We start from the raw sequence: 24,141 nt of genomic DNA, 5'->3' as shown, positions 1-24,141 counted from the left end.
AAAGAACTTCATGTAGAGCTTCTAAGAAAGCTTTAACTTTAACCATATCTCTATGAAGCTGCTGTATATTACACAGCCTCACCTGCAGTTTAAATTGCACAAAGCTCTCTCAATCATATTAACCCTTTTTCCCTTTCCTTTTTATATGTCCACAGAGCATTCAGAAGTTTTTGTAGAGAGAATCCCAAGCTGCTGCTAGGACCCAAACTTGTGTTGGTTTTTAACAAGGCTTTGCATGTAGGAGGTCGCTGTGTTTTAGAGAGTATGCTGGAAATTCCAACAGGGATAAAAATCACAATTCTGTGTTTGGAAACTGAGTTTTGTCCTATGTAGTAAGCACCCATCTTAACCCTGCTAGAGGAGAACAAACCCTCTTTTCTAGCAGAACCCAGAGTTGTTGTTAATTAATGTCTTGCTGAAAACGAAGTCTCTGCCATCTGTTCCGCCACCTCACTACGAATGCCACTCTCATTATGGGGATTATGTAATTAAAAATGAAAATATATTTTGGTAGAGCGCTGCACAGGCATATGCGACGATTCTTCTCCTGTTCTATTTACTGTCCCCTGCCCCCATCCCATCAGGAAAGGAAAAGGCGACAATTGTTTGACTCCTCGATAGCTTTACCGTGGCGCTGCGGTGCTGGCTGCCAAGCTGCTGTGTTTGGTGGGAGCAGCTGCTTCAGCCCTGCTGCATTTGAGCCGCGAGTCCTTTGGAAACCCTGGCTATTAGGTTCATGAGAAATCCATGGCAGGAAGATGCCCCTTAAACTGGAGCTGCTTAAAGTTCTTGTGAGGGGTTAACTTGAATCCCTCAGAAGAAGTGAAAAGAAAGAGGCCTGGTTACTTCATAAGCCATAGCATGACCTCTGAGATCAGCCAGGCTGCTCCTGTTACAAATACCGCCTCTGTCTATGTAAGGGTGGAGGAAAAGAGAAAGAGGAGGGGTAGCTTTCCTGTAAGTGGGTTAGAGCAATTACTGAGGTCTCTTACAGCAAATGAAGTTGTCAGTGTGAGTCACATTCCCTTTTTTCTCTCACTGCCAAGTTTTAGGCAGTAACCAGACAGAGGGAGAAAAAAAAAAAAAAAACCCAACAGGGAAAAGCAACAATGGAGAAAAGTTGAACTGAAACAACCCTTAGTTCGGGGTATTGTTTGACGTTTCAGTTCTGATCGCACGTAGAGATAAAGGGTCTATAAATATCTTGTCTGTAAAATTCCTTATCGCAGCATTGCCTGTCAGCTGAACAAATAGGTTTGGTTCTCCAGATAACACATAATTACATATGTAAATACAAAATTCCTAATTATGTCCCTGCACCACCATGGAATGACAGGCCTGATTGCTGGGAAGGACGTCACCCCTTTCTGTTTTACTGAGAGATGCCCCAGTCTCGGTAAAGCAAATGGCACATCCAGCTGTTAGTGCTGAGTCGGTGTGAGCTCCAAGGCCGGGCTGCAGTAAGCAAGGAGATGTTTATCTGCCTGACTAGACTAGATGAAAGCATCTTCTGACACTTTCTGAAAGTATCTTAGCATTTAGTTCTGTTTAACAAATGGCTGGAAGCTTTTCTACTCTGCCTCAGAGCTTTTAATGAAGCATTGTGATTCCCAGTGTGGTCAATTGTTTGACACTTTTATTATTACTGGTATGCATAGCGTTTTTTAATGTTTGACAGCTGGAGAAAGAAGTATTTTGTGCATTCAAACTTTCAGCACAAAGCTGCTGTTTTCCATTCTGCCTTTGTCTTTTATTCTTGCTGATGCAAATCGGCAAAAGACAGAACTGATTAAATTACGTTTGTTTACTTCTTCCTTGATGATAATAAGACACAGCCTGCCTTTTATAAAAGACAGAAATAGAGGATGTGAATGTTTCTACAGTATTTCTAGAAAGTTTTTGTTGTTTTTTTTCTTATAATATAAAAGCATTTACTTGTTTCTTATGTCTCCATGTATCAGATAATGCACACTTCCTAATGTACGTAGAATAAGAATAGAGGAACGAATGACAGCAATGGATTCCATTTGGCGACCTTCTATCTTGTTGTTTTTATTAGTTCAACAGTATAAATGATCAGACCACATCACACAACAAACACAGTGAGATACTTCTGTCCCTTGCAGTCAGACTGCCTCTGATCATTGCTGCAGCTGTACAAAAACATCCCCTCCACTGCAGGCTTTAGGTTTACACATACACAGTTGTTACTGGGTCCTGGCTTCAGTACATTGGCACGATAGTGGAAAGAAGCAAGCACTGAGAGGCAGGGCTGCAGAAATAGGATACCCATGATTGTTCTGGTGAGTAATACGCATGTCTTGTAGATTGTGTAATACCTTTTATTTTGAATGCCTGTCCTGAGAGAGGAGGCCTGCGTTTGTCTGCCTTGCTGTGCAGTGTGCTGCAGGGCAAAGGATCCTGGATCAGGAGTGTGTTTCTAGAGGTCAACAGCTGCTTGTGAGTGGTGGGACAAGGTCACCAGGCGCATGGAGAATTACAGCAGAAAGATTTTGGAAGAGTAAATGGCAGAAACAGGAAAGGAAGAAGATGAGCAGAAAGGAGATGGTGAGGAAGTCACTATAAACCTGACTGGTTTTCTCCCATGTTTTTCAAGAACAGAGAAAAGTGCAGCGAAGGATGGCAAAGGCAAAGGAAGTGGCTGAAGGCCTCTCAGCAGTGTAGTGAAACCTCCTTGTTTCACGTATGAAACTAACCTTGGGCAGTCGTGGCAGCTGAGCCAAATATAATGGACTGCTGGTATCAAAAGGACACTTCTGCTCCCAGCCCTGCTGCTTTCTTTGTACAGATCGGATTCTTGTCTGGCCCTTTGGTGAGCTCAGGCAGCTCAATAAACTGCAAGAGAACTAATCCCGTACAAAATAGACCAGCCCAGGAAAGGAGGAGAGTTGGACACTGTGAGAATGGAGAGTGGAACTGCAGGGAGTGGGAGAAGTACAGGTGTTGGATTTTTGCTGCAGATCTGGGGTGTGCTGGGGGATGCCTCGCTGCTATTCTAGCCTCAACTTCCCACTTCACGTCCTAGGTGGTACTGCCCTCAAAACAACACGGGCTGAACACGGTCTGATGAGGGAGGATGACTGGATAGGTGAAGGGAGGTCATTCAGCAGCACCAGCCCACATGGCACAGGACTGATCAGGACTCCAGGAGGATGTTGTCATGGGTAAGAGTAGTGGAAGAGGAACCAAGGAGGAAAGAGGACATGTTAAGAGCAACCACAGAAGGTTGCTGCAACAAGCACCAGAAAACTGCTTGAATACAGGGCAATGGTCCCATCTTCCTAATCTAGCTCTTAAAGGGTTTATTTTCATGTAGCCACATAGCTGTCCCTGAAGGAGGAGTCATGTTTATGTTCCTTACTTAGGTGTACATTTCTCCAAATTGTGATTTGATAAGAGGACAGCTGCCGCCTTTTTATTATCTGTGACGAGCAGCAGTAAAAGCTGTTCAGAGTTCATGTGGAAATGTATCCATATATTGGCATTTACCCAGGTGCACTTCACAAAGGTAAATGGGACATAAGAGTGGTATGCTGCTCCCTTTTAATCCATTTTCTATAGATGGAGGTACTTTGCTTCTCTGCGGGAAAGGCCAGCAGAGCTGCTGTGCTAATAAACACTCATTTCTCACTGCAGCATATGTGCTTCCCAGACTCATAAATCCAGGCAACTTGTAGTTGAATAACAATTAAATATCCACACACATTTCCATACCACGGTCTGGTGCGCAAGGCAGAGGCCTAAGTGGCTGGACATCTGCTGTCTGCCCCCCCCCCCATACTGTTTGGCAGAGCCTAATCACTTAATCTTACCCTATTGCCATTAATGGTACCTGTTAAATTGGATGCAGAGCATCGTTCTGCAGATATTTTGCGATATCGTTCAAAAAGAGCAGTGTTCTCTCTTTTCTTTTTCCTTTTTAAAGCAGCCTTTTCTGCAATTGTGAAAAATGCTTTTCTTTGCTGTTGATCTTTCTCTCAGGATTTCCAGGCCAGGGATTCAGTCTGGCTCTGTTAACCTCAGTGAAGAACAAGACATCATATTGAAAAGTTACTTGAGATGCAGGAGGCTGATAGAGCCTCACAACAACTTTGTGTCACTTGTACAAAACCCAGAGACTCAGTAATGCAGTAAGATAAATGTAGCGCTTGATTACAATGGATGTACTGCGCTCATAAAAGGCATCTCTTGTTATTAGGCCCTGCATATCTGGAGTAATAACTACCATATGTCAGGTAAGACAACAGTAACACGAGCCAGATAATTCTCCCATTGTTAAAACTTACAAAATCCTAAAAGCTACCAATGTCTTAATTATTAATTCAATCTGCTGACGGCTGAGGGAACACCTTTCTGAGGTTCAGTCTTTCCCTGGTCTAACTGGTAATATTCTGTGTGGCAGAGTTTAAAATGCCATCTAAAGAAGCAAGAATTGCATACAGTTGTTACCAATCTTGAATTTCCATGCAGCAGGATTACCCCATGAAGCTGCAGTTCAGATGTTCCCATTTGTCCCAGTGTCCTGGGTTCAGCTACAGCAGTCATTTTTTCTCCTTCTTAGTAGCTGGTGCAGTGCTGTGTTTTTGACTTTCAACCTGTAACACTGATGTTTTTAGTTGTTGCTATGTAATGTTTACTCTGACCAAGGACTTTCTCAGTCTCATGCTCTGCCAGGGAGGAGGGGGAGCCGGGAGGAAGCAGAGACAGGACACCCGACCCAAACTGGCCAAAGGGGTATTCCATACCACGGCACGTCATGCCCAGTATATAAACTGGGGGAAGTTACCTGGAAGGCCCAGATGATTGCTCGGGTCTGGCTGGGTATCGGTCGGCAGGTGGTGAGCAATTGTATCTTCTCCCCTTGTTATTTCCCTTATCATTATTATTATTGGTGGTAGCAGCAGTGGCTTTGTATTATACCTTAGTTACTGGACTGCTCTTATCTCAACCCGCGGGATTTACATTCTTTTGATTCTCCTCCCCATCCCTCTGGGAGTGGGGGGAGGAATAAGAGGGGGAGTGAGCGAGCGGCTGTGTGGTTCCGAGTTACCGGCTGGGCTTAAACCACGACAGTTCTTTGTGACGCCCAACGTGGGGCTCGAAGGGTTGAGATAACAACAGATCTGACCAGAGTGGGTCTAATCGTATTTGTGATAAGCATTCATTGTTTCAGATTAATAGTCACTCGTCACAATGTTGATTTATTGGCTCTCAGAGTTGTTGCGCTTGATCTCAGAGTTTCAGCATGTTGTACCTTACTTACAGCCACTATTTGCTGTTTTAGTGTTTATCGGCTGGGGGGCCTGGGCTAAGGTTCTTGTTTCACTGTACTTCATGGTAATGACTTGTAATACAATAGACTCATTGATCATGAAACTGGTCTGGCTTGCGTTCCCAGCGTGGTCATCACCTCTATACTTTGGGAGGTATATAACGAAATTTTTTAGCAATTACATATCTTTTTTTTTTTCTCCTCGGGGGGTCAACCTACGAAGGAGGCATTCCCTTACATCCCCCACTCCCCCACCAGGCTATTTACAGTAGCATTTGAGAGTTATGAAGGTTTTGGATGGCCTTTGAATACCCTTGAGACCTGCTTGCTGATTGTGCTGGGGATCAGCATGTTGGCACACATATGGAGTGTTTTACTCACAGCCATCCCACCCTGGGAACACCCTATTTCGTCTGGTCTCGAAAGTTAAGCAGTGTCGGCTTCAAGTCTGGTCTAGGGTTAGATGACGATACACGAGGACCACCAAGAGATTTTCCCTGAGGCTGGACAGTTATGAGTGGCAGGGTGTGTGGGATAGTATGGGCAAGTATCTAGGCCAGTGGGCCCTTCCAGTGCTTTGGAACTTCACCACTGAACAAGTGCAAAATCCAGAAAAACTAGTAAAACACTTAAACAAGGTGTGCTGTCGTCCTGGTTATACCAGAGAGGGACAAATCATGGCAACATGCTGGGGCTTGGCCTATGCCTAGAAAGCCTTGCTCAACACTATCCAGCACCTTCAAAGGGAAAAAGATGTCTCTGGATCTGATGGCAAAGCAACAGACAACGCAGCTACTCCAACTCCAAGCACAGCAGCTACACCAACCCCAGTGACAAGCACAGCAGCTACTCAAACCCTGACCACAACAGACAACGCAGCTACTCCAACTCCAAGCACCGCAGCTACACCAACTCCACCAACAAGTACAGCAGCTACTCAAATCCTGACAGCAACAGACAACACAGCTGTTGGTGTTACTCAACCCCTAAGCACAGCAGCTGCACCAACCCCAGCAACAGACACTGCAGCCACTCCAACCCTAGTGGCAGCCACTGCAGCCACTCCAACCACAGTGACAAACACTGCAGCTAAACCAAATGGCAAGTTTGTGACAATATCGGTTGCCCCTGTAAGCAAAAGCAAACGAGAGGCAGAAAGAGCAACCCGTGCAGTGAAGAAAGATGAAGTCCCAATGCACTTACTACAGGGGACAGCATCTGAACGAGAGTTATTACTACATGAATCAGAGGAAGACGAAGAGGAAGAAGAGGTGAATTCTCCACCCCGGACCTTGACCGAGCTGCGGAATACACACAAAGATTTCACCCGTCTTCCAGGGGAGCACATCGTCATCTGGTTGCTCCGATGCTGGGACAATGGGGCTGACAGTCACAAACTAGAAGGTAGGGAAGCCAAGTAGCTGGGATCACTTGCTAGGGAAGGAGGAATTTACAAAGCAATTGCAAAAGAGAAACAAGCCCTCAGCCTTTGGAGGCAGCTCTTGGCAGCTGTGAAGGAAAGGTTTCCTTACAAGGATGATGTTATGAGTTGCTCAGCCAACTGGACCACGATAGAGAGAGGCATTCCCCTGAGGGAATCAGCCATTCTAGAGATGATCTATCGTAGGCCAGATGCCGGGAACGCATCCGTAGATCCAGATGAAGTTGAATGTTACACGACCCATGTGGCGGAAATTTATATGGAGTGCACCATCATCATATGCCCACTCATTGGCATCAATGACCTGGAATGACATAGCACCACCACCAAGTGACTCATCAGCTCCTAGAGTTCGAAGACAATCTCACCCCTTCCATCATTTCAGCTGTGGAAAAACTGCCCCAGGAGTTCAAACAATTGAGAGAGGATTTATCCGATCTATCCAGCTCCCCACGTGTACCAACCCATGTCTCAGCTATTAACAGAAGGCGCCCTACTGCTCAAGAGCGAAAATATAGGTGGTACATGCCACGGGCCACCCTATGGTTTTACCTGTGGGATCACGGAGAAGACATGAGAAAGTGGGACAGAAAACCTACCTCAGTTCTGGAGCAACGGGTGCGTGAACTGAAGAAGAAAACAACGGTCAAGGATGATCCTCCCGTGAAAGCTGCTGCACCAGTCTCTGGTGAGCAGTTTCCCAGATGGAGTGGAAGAGCTGATTTTACTCCAGCTCCTGTGATAAGGGATACTAATCCCTTTCTACAAGATATAAGTGGACAATCTTATGATTACTATTAGAGGGGCCCTGCCTCCAGCCAGGTGGAGGAGAGGGACAATTGGGTTTACTGGAGTGTGTGGACCAGATGGCCTGGCACATCAAGTCCCACAGAAGTATAAGGCTCTAGCAGGTACCAGTGCACAGTGTAGCCTGATGCCATCAAACTGTCAAGGAGTGTAACCCATTCATATCTCTGGAGTGACAGGAGGATCCCAAGAGTTGACTGTACTGGAGGCTGAAATCAGCCTGACTGGGAGGAAGTGGCAAAAGCACCCCATTGTGACTGGTCCAGAGGCTCCATGCATCCTTGGCATAGACTCTCAGGAGAGGATATTTCTAAGACCCAAAACGGTACCGATGGGCTTTTGGTATCGCTGCCTTGGAGACAGAGGAAATTACGCAGCTGTCCACCTTGCCTGGTCTGTCAGAGGATCCTTCTGTTGTGGGGTTGCTGAAGGTCGAAGAACAACAAGTGCCAACTGCGACCACAACAGTGCACCGGCAGCAATATCGCACCAATCGAGACTCCCTGATTCCCATTCATGAGCTGATCCGTAGACTCGAGAGCCAAGGAGTGATCAGCAGGACCCGCTCACCCTTTAATAGCCCCATATGGCCAGTGCAAAAGTCTAATGGAGAGTGGAGATTAACAGTAGACTATTGCGGCCTGAATGAAGTCACACCACCATTGAGTGCTGCCGTACCAGACATGCTAGAACTTCAATATGAACTGGAGTCAAAGGCAGCCAAGTGGGATGCCACAACTGACATTGCCAATGCATTTTTCTCAATCCCTTTGGCAGCAGAATGCAGGCCACAGTTTGCTTTCACTTGGAGGGGCGTCCAGTACACTTGGAAGCGACTGCCCCAGGGGTGGAAACACAGCCCTACCATCTGCCATGGATTGATCCAGACTGCACTGGAACAGGGGCAAGCTCCAGAACACCTGCAATACATTGATGACATCATCGTGTGGGGTGATACAGCGGAAGAAGTTTTTGAGAAAGGGAGGAAAATAATCCAAACCCTGCTGAAGGCTGTTTTTTCATAAAATGGAGTAAGGCCAAGGGACCTGCAAAGGAGATTCAATTTTTGGGAATAAAATGGCAAGATGGACGTCGCCAGATCCCCCCAGATGTGATCAACAAGGTAACAGCAATGTCTGCACCAACTAACAAGAAAGAAACACAAGCTTTCTTAGGTATTATGGGGTTCTGGAGAATGCACATCCCAAATTACAGTTCGATTGTAAGCCCTCTCTATCATGTGACCCAGAAGAAGAATGATTTCAAATGGATCCCTGAGCAACAACAAGCCTTTGAACAAATTAAATGAGAAATAGTTCATGCAGTAGCCCTTGGACCAGTCCGGGCCAGGCCAGATGTGAAAAATGTGCTTTACACTGCAGCCAGGGAGAATGGTCCTACCTGGAGCCTCTGGCAGAAAGCTCCAGGAGAGACTCGAGGTCGACCCCTTGGCTTTTGGAGTTGGGGATACAGAGGATCCAAGGCCAGGTATACTCCCATTGAAAAAGAGATACTGGCAGTCTGTGAAGGGGTTCGAGCTGTTTCAGAAGTTATTGGCACTGAAGCACAGCTCCTCCTAGCACCCCGGTTGCCTGTGCTGGGCTGGATGTTCAAAGGCAGGGTCTCCTCTACACATCATGCAACAGATGCTACATGGAGTAAGTGGGCCGCACTAATTATACAACGAGCTCAAATAGGAAATCCCAGTCGTCCAGGAGTTCTAGAAGTCATCATGGACTGGCCAGAGGGCAAAGATTTTGGGATGTCACCAGAAGAGGAGGTGACGCGTGCTGAAGAGGCCCCACCATATAATGAACTGTCAGAGAGTGAAAGGCAATATGCCTTGTTTACTGATGGGTCCTGCCGTATTGTGGGAAAGCATCAGAGATGGAAGGCAGCTGTGTGGAGTCCCCTGCGACAAGTTGCAGAAACTGCTGAAGGAGAAGGTGAATCGAGTCAGTTTGCAGAGGTGAAAGCCATCCAGCTGGCCTTGGACATTGCTGAACGAGAAAAATGGCCAGTACTTTATCTCTATATGACTCATGGATGGTGGCAAATGCCCCGTGGGGCTGGTTGCAGCAATAGAAGCAGAGCAACTGGCAACGCAGAAGTAAACCCATCTGGGCTGCTGCATTGTGGCAAGATATCGCTGCGCGGGTGCAGAAGCTGGTGGTGAAGGTACGCCACGTAGATGCTCATGTACCCAAGGGTCGGGCCACTGAGGAACACCAGAACAACCAACAAGTGGATAAAGCTGCTAAAATTGAAGTGGCTTAGATGGACTTGGATTGGCAACATAAGGGTGAATTATTTTTAGCCCGGTGGGCCCATGACACCTCAGGCCATCAAGGCAGAGATGCAACATACAGATGGGCTTGTCATCAAGGGTGGAGTTAACAATGGGCACTATTGCCCAGGTTATTCATCAATGTGAAACACGTGCTGCAATTAAGCAAGCCAAGCGGTTAAAGCCTCTCTGGTATGGAGGACGATGGCTGAAGTACAAATATGGGGAGGCCTGGCAGATTGACTATATCACACTCCCACCAACCTGCCAAGACAAGCGCTATGTGCTTACCATGGTGGAAGCAACCACCGGCTGGCTGGAAACATATGCTGTGTCCCACGCCACTGCCCGGAACACTACCCTGGGCCTTGAGAATCAAGTCTTGTGGTGACATGGCACCCCAGAGAGAATTGAGTCAGACAACGGGACTCATTTCCGGAACAACCTCATAGACACTTGGGCCAAAGAGCATGGCATTGAGTGGGTATATCACATCCCCTACCATGCACCAGCCTCTGGGAAAATCGAACGGTACAATGGGCTGTTAAAAACTACACTGAGAGTAAGGGGTGGTGGGACTTTCAAACACTGGGATACACGTTTACCAAAAGCCACCTGGTTGGTCAACACGAGGGGATCTGCCAACAGGGCTGGCCCAGCCCAATCAGAACTTTTACGTACTGTAGAGGGGGATAAAGTTCCTGTGGTGCACATAAAGAATTTGTTGGGGAAGACAGTCTGGGTTATTCCTGCTTCAGGTAAAGGCTGGGGGTTGCTTGTGGGGTTGCTTTTGCTCAGGGACCTGGATGTACTTGGTGGGTAATGTGGGAAGATGGGGAAGTCCAATGTGTACCTCAAGGGGAAAACAGCCAATGAACTCAATTGTATGCTGTTGCCTGCTCTATAACACTTTTATAGCCCAACAGCTAGATATCTTCAGGTCACCAGCAACTGACCCTGACTTCTCTCCAACCATCACCCCAACAAAGAATGAATTTTGACGAAACCAGACAAGCTCAGCAGTGACCAGATGAGTTTGGCGGTGTCATCAGCAGGCAACAACACAACACTACACACCATTCCTTCTGCCCTGAAAGACTGTTACAAGAGATGGAGCCTGACATCATGGACTGGATGAATTCAGCAACTTTATAGGGATTGGCCCATGGACTAAGGAATGATATCTCTCTCTTTGTGTGTGGGTGTGGGTGTATATGTGTATATATATGAGACAAAAGTGATGGTATATTGAAAAATGTGGGATCTGAGCATGACGTGAATGGTATGGAATAAGGGGTGGATACTGTCCTGGGTTCAGCTACAGCAGTCATTTTTTTCTCCTTAGTAGCTGGTGCAGTGCTGTGTTTTTGACTTTCAGCCTGGGAACAACGCTGATAACACTGATGTTTTTAGTTGTTGCTAAGTAATGTTTATTCCGACCAAGGACTTTCTCAGTCTCATGCTCTGCCAGGGAGGAGGGGAAGCCGGGAGGAAGCAGAGACAGGACACCTGACCCAAACTGGCCAAAGGGGTATTCCATCCCACAGCACGTCATGCCCGTGCCCGGAAGGCCCAGATCATTGCTCGGGTTGGGCTGGCTACCAGTCGGTGGGTGGTGAGCAATTGTATTCTCTCCCCTTGTTATTTCCCTTATCATTATTATCATTGGTGGTAGCGGCAGTGGTTTTGTATTATACCTGAGTTACTGGACTGCTCTTATCTCAACCCATGGGAGTTACATTTTTGCGATTCTCCTCCCCATCCCTCTGGGAGCGGGGGGAGGAAGAAGGGGGGCAGTGAGCGAGCGGCTGCATGGTTCTGAGTTACCGGCTGGGCTTAAACCACGACACCCAGAAAGCTTGAACAAACAGATACAGTCTTATAGTTTGCCCTGAACCTCACAAGATTCCTTCAGTGACGAAGCTCTGTAAGACACAAGGCCTGTCTTTGCATTGTTGTTGTTGTAGTTACCTATCAAAATGCTTATTTCCTATAGAATTGGCAGAAACCTCGAATTTCTTCCCCAACCCCCACCCCATGTGCCTTTCTGCTGCAGCCCAAGTCCTCACCATGATCACAAGAAGATCAGTCTCGATAATTTGCATTTCCTTGCCACAGATCTTATCTGGTGGAGGGTGCAAACTGCACCAGCAAGGTTGCTGGTGCTGAAAAATCTGCACCCTTCTGCTCCCCAGCTCTACCTTTCCAGGCTCAGTTAATTTAGCCTGGAGAATTAATTGAGACAACAAAGCTGTCAAGTGAGAAAGGCCACACATCGAGCTGGCACTGCTCTGAACATCTGCACAATCTGTGTATTGGATTAGGTACCTCAGCCCTTGCAGATCACTGTTGTTAGAAGCAAATCTTATTTTTGCCATTTTCATACAAGGCTCAGTGCTGTAATTCTGCAGATGTTGGTTCTCTGTGTACCCACATTGTTTAAAAAGTGACAAATGCCGACAGTAAAAAATACATTTGCTCAAACATCTCGCTATTTACATACAAGAAAAATCATATGCCAGGAGTCCAAATGGCCTAATGAGAGATGCAACATGGACTTCAGCGGGCAGTGGTTGGGGCCCTCAAAACCTGCTTCTCCAACACAAATAGTCCCCTGATATATATATATATATGTATGTATATAATGAAAACCTTCTTTTGTTTATAATAACAGATGCCACAGGGGTTGTATATTTGGATATTACTTTTTCTCTAGGAGTGTTTATTAACAAATGCTTGAAAGTTTTATGATGTGGTGAAAACTGTATCTCTCTGATAAACAGGAAGCGCTCAGAGGTATTGCGTTACCCCTGTAATGCAACACAGATTCCAACAGCTTGGCTCTTTTTTACAAAATACTGTGACACCACTTCCTTCAGGAAATCTCTCTTGCCTGCACAGGTCTTCTCTGCTACAAGAAATGGTTGCTTTAAAAATGATGGATGATTCATCAATTTTGGACTCTAGAAACAGATGTCTGTGTAATATCTAGTAAAAATATGCAGTGCGGATTCTTTGGGCTCTCAGGTCAGTGGATTGAACAAGTGCAAGAAGAGGCTGGTACCTTCCCTCCCATAGTACAGGTGCAGCTTAGAGAGCAAAGATGCAGATTTCCCTGCAGGTGCTTGAAGTGTATCTCAGCCATAAATCTGGAAGCACCTCTGCTGCAGCTCAGTGTCAGATCTGGCTGGTAAAGGAGAAGCAGGCAATCCTGTTTGTTGTCTGCCAAGACCAGCAACAGGAAAGCTAAGTGTGATAGTTCATATGTGGAAACTTATGTTCAGAGTAACTGTGCCATGGCCTCCAACTTGCTCATAAAGGCTACCACATGCTTGCCGTGGTGATGTATCAATGTTGGCTGATTTTTTAATCACAGAATCCCAGTAGTGTACTGTTCCCTATCACTTGTTTCTGTTCAGCCACTGCCCATCATTTAGGCTAAATATAATAACAGCAGGCAACTAGGAAGTAAACCTGTGCCATCATTAGCTACACGTGTATTTGTGATGAACATCACCCCAGCTGACAACGTCAGTGAAAGCAAGTTCTGGTCAGCTCTTTTTAGGAGGTCTGGTATCATTCCGTAAACTGGTTCCCCATGAAAGAACTTGTGTCTGCCAACTGCTTCACTTGGATAAAGCTGGATGCAGTTGGGTCTGGATGTCACCCCTCCAACTACAACCCTTCTATTCCCATAGCTCATTCCACATACCTATTCATTTTACTTCTTTTATGTTCTTCCTTCCCTTATTCTCTTTTATTCTTTCCTTCATCATCCTTTCTCCTCTGTCCTCATATCAGCCAGCATCTTCATCACAAATGTTCCCTGAACTTTTAGCTATGAGCAAGAAGTATTAAAAATGGAGTTACCGCAATATCCGGACAACGCAACCCCCCAATATTCCTGTTTCTACATGCTTTGACTTCTGCCTCTGTTGGAGGCATCACTTTTCCTGTCTACAGCTGAACTGAGAACAAGTGGGGGAAAGAGACTGCATATTTTAGTATTTGTAAATTATTAGACTTTTGAGGTTTTGTAACAATCTTATCTCCTTTTCTGTATTTTCTTGTTTTTTTCCTAGCAATAAATGGTGTCAGAAATACAAAGGTAAGAGACAGCTATTATGCACTAGCTAAATCTTTGTAAAAATTAAGTAGCCTTCCAGTGCATAAAGCTTCCGCACAAGAAAACCATGGTTATATGCCAGGGCTTCAGTGGCAACTTCACAAGTCACTGAATAAATACTATGTGTATGTTTTGTTTTGTCCTGTAAAATAAATAACTTTTCATTCGGTGGTTCAATTCTCTTATCCACAGCTTGTTGACTGAATTTTAACTCTTGGGCAGGATGATGCAAGCTCATGAGGAGTAGCTGGTTTTCAGAAGATACAAGCTCCAGATAACCGAGGACAAGTAAAGCGCACAACAATATTGAAATCACTCAGTTTTATTGCAGCTGACTAAGACAGAGTGTGCTTTGAGGCTGGGAAATTTCCATTACTGAAGTGCAGGACAGTGCCTTGATACTGCTGCTACTGCAGCTGAAAAATAAAAGCAACTTTTATATAGACAGCAACAAAATGTCAGTATATTAATTAAAATTGTTACAATTGTAAGCTTTTCAGATTGCTATAAAATGGATCCCTTTTAAAATACTTCGAGTATAATTGTAAACTACTTGTACAAAACTAAGGAACGTAAAAATTACTTGAAATTACAACTTGAAATTACAAACTCTATTTGTGAACAGCACATCTAACAAGAATATGATAGATAATACAAGACATTTCCTACAACAGTGACAGATTCTGACAGTGACAGAATGATACCCAGTGCAAGATCAAGGTTGTTACTGACAGTAGAGTTCTGCAACTAATAATCTTTCGTGCTCCCTTTGGCATGCACAAAGCAAACAGCAATCTGTTTACTAGTTTTAACTCTATGGTGTATAAGCCACCATAAGCTTCCTGCAAAATCAGCCAGAATGCTGAATGGGGAAAAAAGGAAGTGCTGGAGGGGAAAAGTGAATTTGTTTTGCCATCAGTTGCCCAGCAATTTGGGTGAGAGACTGTTTTTAACTTCCCAATTGCGTAAGATTACAGCGAGATCTTCATTCTCCTTGAGGTCACTTTACACTGTCAAAGCAGTGCTTGTCATGTAAATGAAAATCAGTCTCAAGGGATTTCAGCTGTATGTCACCAGTTAAATCAAGCCCAGGTAGGTACTGACTAGAAGTTATCAGCATCTGATGCTCTTTATGAATGTCAGGATAGTTCCCGGTGGATCAGAGCTCATATCTAAGCAATTTAAGTTTGTGTCAGATTCATCACCATGGTTCCTGAGTGCCTTAGAAGTTAAAATATATCTTTATAAAACATCTTACATGTCTTATTTCTCTCCCTTGTCACCCCCGCACAGAGGCTTGAGGTCTTCTTAAATAATGCTGGGAAAATTGTTTTATATCCTTAATGCCTGTATTTTGTTGGGATGATGGGGAGGCTCAGGGTCATGCTGAGGTACTCTGAAAGCAAATGCCATACTCCTACAGCAGCTACCATGAAAGCTACATCTTCAGTGTCCCCACACAAATAATGCAGCTAATATAATGACGATGATTTTGGCAGATGTAGCTTTAGTTTTAAATCAGCACAAAGACTTGCAATCCTTCCCACCCCCAGTCAAGAGGGGCAACGTAGGGCAGCTGTGCAGTGTGTGTCCTGTGCCTAAACCTGGTAATGCTGTTTCCAGGGCTTGTACGGCCTTTTGTAGTACAACATTCGTTTTTTAAGAGATCTATTTAGAGAACCCAAATTTAACAGTTAAAGTAGGTATGTGTAACAGCACAGAGAATTTCTAGTCCACGACTGTAGGATGAACTCATCCACGTGACTCCTGAACTTGATATGAAGATGGATATAGTCCAAACCATGGCATATTTAAACTGACCGATTGTATGGCTTAGCTGTTTCCTAATATAGCTTTCAAACTGAAGATACTGTGTTTGTCCAAACTCTTCCTAGCAGTTTGAAACAAAGGGGTATTTTTCCTCCTGCTTTTCATTATCTGCTGTCATGTTTTTAGCAAGTATCACCTCTTCTCCCCAACATAATAACCCTTTATTTTGATCACAGAACTAATAATTTTCTTAAAACACGTTTATGTTCTTTCCAGACTTGAGGCTTTAATGTCACCTTGTTAAGGCAAAAGACCCAACATTAAGTGCAGGTAATGGCAATGTATTTAAATAGGTTGAAAAGCAACTGATAACGTGTCTGTCTATCTCAGTAACTGCACTGCTTCACTGAAATAGATACCCTAAGTTGTGTCACAGAAGCAAGCTGTTGGCAAAGCATGCCAAAGCCTTTTGACCACTTATTTGGGTTTAATTGGGTTAGACATGTATTTGAACACAGCACTCAAAGGAGCTCACAGGCCTTCCACAATTTCCTGGTCTGCCCGGTTGGTTTCCTTCTTGATCAGATACGTGCTGGTGAAGGTAGAAAATAACCTAGGTACACACCAGTTTGTAATTAGATTTGCTATGACAGGTTGTGTTTAAACCAGATTCTCTATAATAATTTGTTTTGCATTTGCTGATGACAGATTTATTTATGTATGCAATCAGAACTATAAGCATCACTTCATTTTTAGAGTTGAGAGAACCTTTTAAATAATATTTTACTTGGTTTCAGAAAATTTAAAATGTTTATTCACATTTATTGCTCTCTAAAATGTCTGAGAAAAATAACGCTGTGTTTCTGAAGTGCTCAAGAACACATCATGGAAAGGAAAGCACTATATACAAGTGAAAATAAATACATCACAAGCATTATCCCACTCAAACACGTAGTTGGATGTCTGTTAAATACAAAGAGGAGTTTATTAGGCTGTTGGTCATCCTTGACAGCTTTCACTCCATCAGACTAGGCAGGAGCTGCATCTGAAGCTCTGACCCTGCAGGGTAGCTCTGCCTCAAAGGAGTCCTCGGGCTGCAGTCTGGCTAACCGGCTGTGCAACTGGAACCAGTAACTCTTCCCTCTTGACTTCTGATCAAACAGCAAGCCTGGTGCTTGGGGGGATGTCAGTAAGGTGTAATCAAGAGACTGTACAGCAAGCATCTGGAAATAGCTATGGAAAATTGTGATTGTTCAGTCAATGGCAAATAAGCTGCTACTTGCAGCAAGTAGTGACAGAAGGTGGGGTGCCAGAAACAACCCTCTGGCAACTGGGAGAAGACAGCACACTTAAAGGCAGGGACACCTTCAAGGCAAAGACCAACATGAAGCAACAGGATTGCCAGCAGAGATGTCAATAGTAAAAATGTCAGTAGAGAGAGACCTGAGAGAGAAATGTTGAAAGACAGAAGAGAGCAAAGTACAACCAGTGTGAACCCAAGAACAACTGGCTTGTCATGTAACAGCTTCTGGCTGAGCACTGTTACACAGGCATGTGAAGTTACTGGCTACTTACAAGAAAAAAAGCTTTATTGTCAAGGGATAATGGATCACTCCACAGTGGGGCCTTCTGACGGACTGGGGTGGCTATGAATGAGGAGACATTGACATGCTAAGATGTATGAAGGCACATATTTGAATGAATTCTGGAAGGAACAGAAGATGCAGCATATCTCAAGCAGCTGCGGCCATAGCAGTTAAAGGGAGTAGCAGTAGGATTTCAGACCAGAGGTTAATGTATTTGTCAAGATCATTAGAGCACCGCAGGAAAAAACCTCACAAGTGGAGTTAAGGTGCTCGTGCCTAACTTTTGCAAACTTCCAGATCAAGCAAAAGCTGTTTTAGGAAAGGAGCCTTGCAGAAACACACTAAAGATAGTGAAGGTAGATGCTGCTGCAGGCAGCGACCACGGCATGATACAAACCATCAACTACAGCTTCACCTCCCAGTGAAAGCCTTCAGTTATTTACATGGGAAACAACTACCAGGAAGATGTAATTCCATATAAAACCAATATGCTAAATAAGATATTGCAAACCTACGCGCTGAAGTCGGGAAATGTCAGAAATAAACTTGCCCCTGTTACGGTAACTCCGCTTTCACGCACAATAACCTTGTGCCCGTGACACCGGGCGGCGCAGCGCGGCGCTCCCGCGGCCGGGGCCAGCGCCCGAGCACGGCCGCGGCCCTTCCTCCTGCTGCCGGCGCCCCACGGGCGGTCACCGCGCACACGGGGCCGGGCGCGGCGGGGCCCCGGGCTCGCTCCCGCGGCCTCCTCTCGACCCCCGCTCGGCCCCGGAGCCGCGCGCGGGACCCGGCTCCATTTCCCGCCACGGCCCCGCCGTCACCTGACGCGTCTAATGGCGCCGGACGGCCGCGCGCCCGCAGAGCCGGCGCGCCCACCACGTGACCAGCGCGCCGCGCCCCCTCCCCAGCGGCTGCGGTTACCGCAGTGCCCGGCCCCGCCCCCTCCCTCAGGTCCCGCCCCCTCTCCCCGGGCCCCGCCCCGCCGCTCCCTCCGCGCGAGCCCCCGCCCCCTCCTCCCCTCTCCTCCCCTCCCCTCCCCCCCCCCGGCCCGGGCCGATGCGCGCGCGCGCGGCCGGCAGTGTCTCCTCAGAGCGGCCGCGGCGGTGACGGCGCTGACGGGGCCTCGGAGCCGGCGGCAGCGGCGGGTGCTGCGGAGCGCGGCGGAGCGGGCGGAGCGGGCGGCGCCTCTTCTCCTTCCCGCATCCTTCTCCTCGTCCCCCTCCTTCCTCCTCCCCCCGCCTCCGCCCCCCCCCCCCCCCCCCCCCGCACGCAGTCACCGCGGTTCCCGGCACGGACAACATGGCGGCGGTGTCGGGGGCCGGGGCTGCGGGCGGCTCTGCCAGCGCTGGGGGCCCGGAGATGGTGCGGGGCCAAGCGTTCGACGTGGGGCCCCGCTACACCAACCTCTCCTACATCGGCGAGGGGGCTTACGGCATGGTGTGGTGAGTGCCGGCTCTGAGCCCAGCTGGGGCAGCGCCCCTGCCCTGAACAACTCCCTCCTTCCTTTCCCTCTCCGCCGCCCGGCCTGGCCGCAGCCTCCCCGGGGCCCGGCCCCCGGCTCCGGCCCGCCCTTGCAGGGGGGGGAGGCCCCTGCCTTGCCCTCGGGGGAGGGGAAGCCGGGGCTCAAGCATCTCTGCCCGGCTCTGCTTTTCCCTCCGTGCTCCTGAGGATGTCTCTCGGCATCACCTTTCCCCTCCCTCGGTGCCCCCCCCCAATTCCTCCATCCATGGGTGCAGCTGAACGACTCGTTTCCTTTAAGTCGTGCCTTTATTTTCTTGACTGTTTCTCGCCCCTGCCTCCAGAGTAGGTTGCTCTCTTAATTTTCTCCGTCTTTAGCGTGATTGCAGGCGTTCAAAAAGGGGAAAAGGTCGTAAAACCCTGCTAGCAGCTCCGCATTCCCTTTGTGCTCACCTGGCTGCCCGTCCCTGAGGTCAGGGTTGGTAAAAAAAGTGAATCTGTGCAGACGAGTCGCTGCCCCTGCCTGGTTTTCCCTAGGACGTGCTGCCTGTGCGGCACAGGCTGCCAGGGTAGCGTCTGAATTAACGAGTATACAGGTGAAAGTTCCCTTCCGCCGCTCCAGCGCGGGGTTGTTTTGTATCGTGAAGGCTTGTACCGAGTCTCACTAAAAAGCGATAGCGTGTGTTTGCTTTGGTCGGTATCAAGCTTAAAGAGCGAGGTGAATGAACTGCAAAATACTGAAAACGTGAGCTAACAGGATTAAGAGGGCGAGATGGGGTTTTTGTTTTTAGCAATCTAAATTAGTTGGGCTGATGCCGTGCGATGCTGTATCTGGTGACTGGGTTATAAATCTGACATGCCCGGTCAGCGTGCTTAGGATTTCATATTCTCTCTTATATTAGTAAGACAGGTAAAAAAAACCCCAACTTCTGAAATAATTTAAGGGATGCAGATGAAAAACTTTTTTGTTACCATTTTGTCAACTTCCTTCCAATCCTGTCTCCCTTTCTTTGGCATGTTTTTTGACCAGAGGTACTAAATGAGTCTGACTTTGTAAAAGCTTTATCAGCATTACTTTCTCTGATGCTTGATCTTCTGTGAACTAGTGCGTTTCTCAGGGAAGGCTCTTCACAGCCTTCAGCTGTGTTACAGATTTTTATAGCTATAGGTTTTTGCATATAGTCATTGAATTGTTCTGGCCTGTAAGATGAAGTCATCTTGTATTTCAGGGTGGAAGCTTTCCTCTAGGCCTGAACTTAACAGGGAGATGAGCCTCTCTTACAAAGTTTGGAGTTGTGGCCTTCACTTTTTTGCTGTAGGAAGAACCTTCAAAATTTAAATCAGAAATTGTGTTTATGGGGAAAAAATATCCTTGTTATTGGTCTAATGTTAGAAATTACATCAATATATCCAGTGTAAAACTGTAGCTTATGGTACAGGCTGTATTTTATTACGGTGTACTTTATCACCTGAGCCAGAGCAAGATAATGTCGGTGCGAACTGCACTGGTTTACACTTGTAGTCTGAAGGTGCTTGGGAATAGTACTTCCAAGCTGTGTGCTGTGTGTAGTCCTGTTCATATCAAGGAATTGTTAAAAGTGTGTTTAACATACAACGTGGTAAAAATATTTCAGCACAGATCGGAGATTACAAGCAGCAGTAGGGTGGCAGTCAATGCCCTTTTTTGGCATCACTATGCCAGTGAGCAGATACAGGGGAAACGGGACCACTTTCTGCCCCTCCAAATGGTATGTTGTTAAGTTCTGTACTGAAACGGTTTCCCCTCCAAAACTATATAAGGTTATATTTTATTTAAAAACTTATTCTAGCACATTGTGTCTGCTGTGAATGCTGTACAAAATTACTAACCAAAAATTCAAAAATATCCAGTTCACTTGAAATATGCACTTGGCTCCTGTGTTTTCTATTCTAAAATTATTAATATGAAATACTGAATTCAGTATGTTGTGCTCTTAGTTGTTGCTCTTCTGTCTTGGGTGTGAAATGACAGGGAACAAAGTCTCAGTTTATATTGTGTACTTGATAAGGGAGGTGTTGGATGCACTTGTAGTTAAATGCCATAGCAACTGTAATGTATTGTAGTGCCTAACATGCAAGCTCCTATGATTAAATAAGATTACTTGCCAATCAACAGACATATAGGTTATGCAGTTTAGTGCACAGTATGTTTTTTTTCCTTGCTTTGATTGCTAATGCAGTGAGGATCTGAAGAAGCTTCTCCCCTGGGGGGCAGGGTAGAGGGCAAGCTATGAGTGTGCAGATGGAGATGTTTCCTGCAACTGCAAAATCCATCTGAATTTGTACACTTTAATGAGAGAACGCAGAGCAGGCTTTGATGGTTTTGGTTTTGACCCATAACTAGTGTGTACGACTCAGGAGATGCTAGTTATTTACCAGTGCATTGTGCCACAGAAAACAAGTGATTTAACTCTTAAAAGCCTTCACTCTTTCCTTGTTTTTTCCTAATTTTTATGTTTCTGGATTACTGGATTTGGGAGTTGAAAACTGTACAGTTCTTTTAATTAAATTAATAGAAGGACAAATGAAGTATTCTTAGGATAGTGCTGTTACAGTCAGTCTTCCATTTTGATTTTGCAGCAGGGAGAATAATGTTTGAGAAATATTGATCACAACATAAAACAACAGCACAGGAAATAGAGGAAGATGTTGACTGAATAGACTGTACGCGAATGTTCTCTCATCTGGATCTGAAAACCCTTGAAGGCATTTAACTCTTTTTCCCTAATGCAGTCATTTTTAACATAATCAGGTTTTGAGTAAAAATAAACTGAACAGAGCAGTGTATTTACTGCTGTGTTGTGGTTACACTTTCTGAGCTTTGTAAGCAGAGAAGATGTATTATCAGGCAAACCCCCATCTTAATGTCATCCAGTTAAACTCTGCCAAAAGTGTTCATCTTTGGTACAGGCTTGCATCCTGCATGGAAATTTTGTTGCTGGGGCTGAAGTGGTTAGTAACTGGACACCTATGTCAGTGTCCATTTCTATCCTGTTTTTTGTTTTCAGTATTTCTGCATGTGAAACTAAGGGATGACCACAGTGCAAAGTTTTAGCCAAAATCCTGCTGAGGATTTTGCAGGACTGCAGGACATTCTTTGAGCAATTATTTAGTCATGTTTGCCACTCTGAATTAATTTACCTAAATATATGCAAATGTTGTGTTTATTTTTTTTTTTCCTTTTACCTTCTCTTTTGCTCAGAATTGTTTTGAAGGGTTTTGGTGTGAAGTTCTGCATGTGACTTTCCCTTTCTTTCTGCAATAGGGGATTGTCAACCTCAGAGTCAGCTGGGAATGACTTTCAGACCAGGTCTGAAAATTTCAGGACTACCTTTCTGACACAGTAAAATGTGAAAGGTTCTTGATATTGTCTCATCCTCCCCAAATTGTGGTTTTTCTGAGGGGGAGAAGACAACCTGTCAACAGGCCATACTTTAAACACACTGAAACAGTGATAACAACATGATAGTGTTGGCCTTTAAATTTCCAGTGTGAATTATTCTTCATCCAGTGGTCAGTGGTAATTTGGCAAGAATGATAATTAGACATCATCTTTTGGAAAGAAATGGTGAATGGGAATGTGATAGGGATGTTCTGTTGTATGTTCTAGTTTTTGGAAGCCCTTTTGTCATCAGTCTCATGTGAATGTGAAGTATTATCACTGCTGCAAATAACTGCATATAAATAATGAAGATGAATGCAGTTGGGAGAAAACAATCTTGAAGCTCAAATCTTGAATTTCTTGGCCTCAATTTGACAGTGTTGTTACAAAGACATCTTTGTGTTACTGAGGTGCTATAGAAGAATGATATTAGAAGTTAAGGTTGCCAATAGATGCATGTTAAGTAATACTGAAAAGAATATTTCAAACATTTGGCAGTAGTTTTCTCGAAGTCCTGCTCCTTTCTACTGTCGTACATGGAAGAGCCCTGCTTTTGGAAGATGGGTAGTTTAAAATTAAATGGGAGTAAATATATAAGGACACTCAGGAAAAAAAATCAGGAACAAAATGATCTGCAAGGTATAGGTATATATAGCTGAAAATAAAAAACGTGGTGGGTTTGATGGTTGTGTAATATTTCCTTTTGAGACTGACCAGTGTTACATGAAAAGGTAATGTTTGCCATCCCTCTGTGAGGGTCAGGCTGTGATCTGGAGAACTGCTGAGTGGCAAGGATCAGAAACAGTCTGTATGACATTTTCTGTTAACTATTGCATTGATCCAGAGAGAGCACCCTTTAATGACAGAGCAAGTCTAGAGATTCATGTCCCTGTTTGTGTGCGTTTTTAGGGAACACGGGTGATTTATGGGTGTCAATATGTGGTAATTAACATGTTCTGGTATGTGTGATAAGGGGAGCAGGGAGTTAGCCAACCCTAATGCATCCTCCTCAGTGCAAGGAGCAGGGTGGAGAATTAGGGACTGTAATTGGTGGCTGGTTATCGGCTTCTTCCCTCTGGGGAGAAGGCTGGGGTCAGTGTTTCCCTTCAGTCACTCAAACTTCTAGCACTTGCTTAACCTGACATGGAAACACGAAAGGAGCTATTAGAGCTGCTTTTCCTGCTCTCTGTCCCTGGTGATGCGGCAGACGGTCTGCAGGCTGTGCAGCAGCATTGGGCATGGGATGGCAGCTGCTTGTGCTCGGCTCATATCTGAGCTATCCTTAAGAGTTATGGAAGATGAGAGGTTGCAACTTTTCCTGTCTGCCCAAAGTAATGGGATCCTGGCTTAACAGTTGAGGAGTGCAGCTCAGGGACACTTGCATTTTGTAAATAAATACACATTTTATTAACGTTGCATGGCCCAGCCCACGGAAACAGAGATGATTCATGGTTGGTTTTTTTGTTTTTTGTTTTTGTTTTTGCTTTTTTTTTTTTTTAAGCACAATCTATTAAGGAAATAAGGCTTATGTGAACACAGCGTCTGTATGTGGTCACATCAGTCTGTCACTTGTACCCCTACATATAATTCTTGAACCTGTTGCCTGCCTTCCATCAAATTTGACAGGTGGTAAAATCTTAAAGGTGTAAAGTTTCTGCAGGTTTCTTAAAAATAGGTATTTTGCTAGAGTGAAGAGATCCTATGTGCTGCTCCACTGAGGAAGAGGCTGCATCAGCAGGTCACATAGAAGTCAGACTCCCCCCAAGAGACATCACAGATGCCCCAGTTTCATGGATGGATTTATTGGTACTCTTGAGACCAGAAATGTGTATTTGTAGGACACCAGGCTCTGTTAGTTCAGTGAGCTCCTTGTTTGGGGGGGGGGAGCTGCAGCCCACAAAACAGTTAATAGTTACCAACTGAGTACATGTACAGCTCAACTGGAGTTGAGA

General features: G+C 45.5%; 1 protein-coding gene and 1 long non-coding RNA gene across 2 annotated transcripts in view; one reads left to right on the top strand and one right to left on the bottom strand.

Moving 5' to 3' along the window:
• Positions 1 to 14,260: 14,260 nt before the first annotated feature.
• Positions 14,261 to 17,850, bottom strand: LOC115614283. The gene is made up of 2 exons (XR_003993674.1): positions 17,300 to 17,850; positions 14,261 to 16,957 (listed from the first exon to the last, which is right to left on the bottom strand). It is a non-coding gene; the product is annotated as an uncharacterized LOC115614283 (long non-coding RNA).
• A 429-nt stretch (positions 17,851 to 18,279) lies between these two features.
• Positions 18,280 to 24,141, top strand: part of MAPK1 (mitogen-activated protein kinase 1) — a 40,278-nt gene continuing 34,416 nt past the window's right edge. Inside the window, exon 1 of the mRNA XM_030500912.1 lies at positions 18,280 to 18,752. Coding sequence (XP_030356772.1) covers positions 18,610 to 18,752 — 143 coding nt within the window. The 5' untranslated portion in view covers positions 18,280 to 18,609. The remainder of the gene's footprint in view (positions 18,753 to 24,141) is intronic.

This window comes from Strigops habroptila, chromosome 11 (genome assembly GCF_004027225.2).
Source record: "Strigops habroptila isolate Jane chromosome 11, bStrHab1.2.pri, whole genome shotgun sequence".
Taxonomy (NCBI): domain Eukaryota; kingdom Metazoa; phylum Chordata; class Aves; order Psittaciformes; family Psittacidae; genus Strigops; species Strigops habroptila.
The sequence above is the reverse complement of the archived record's forward strand: the minus strand, read 5'-3'. Positions and strand labels throughout refer to the sequence as shown.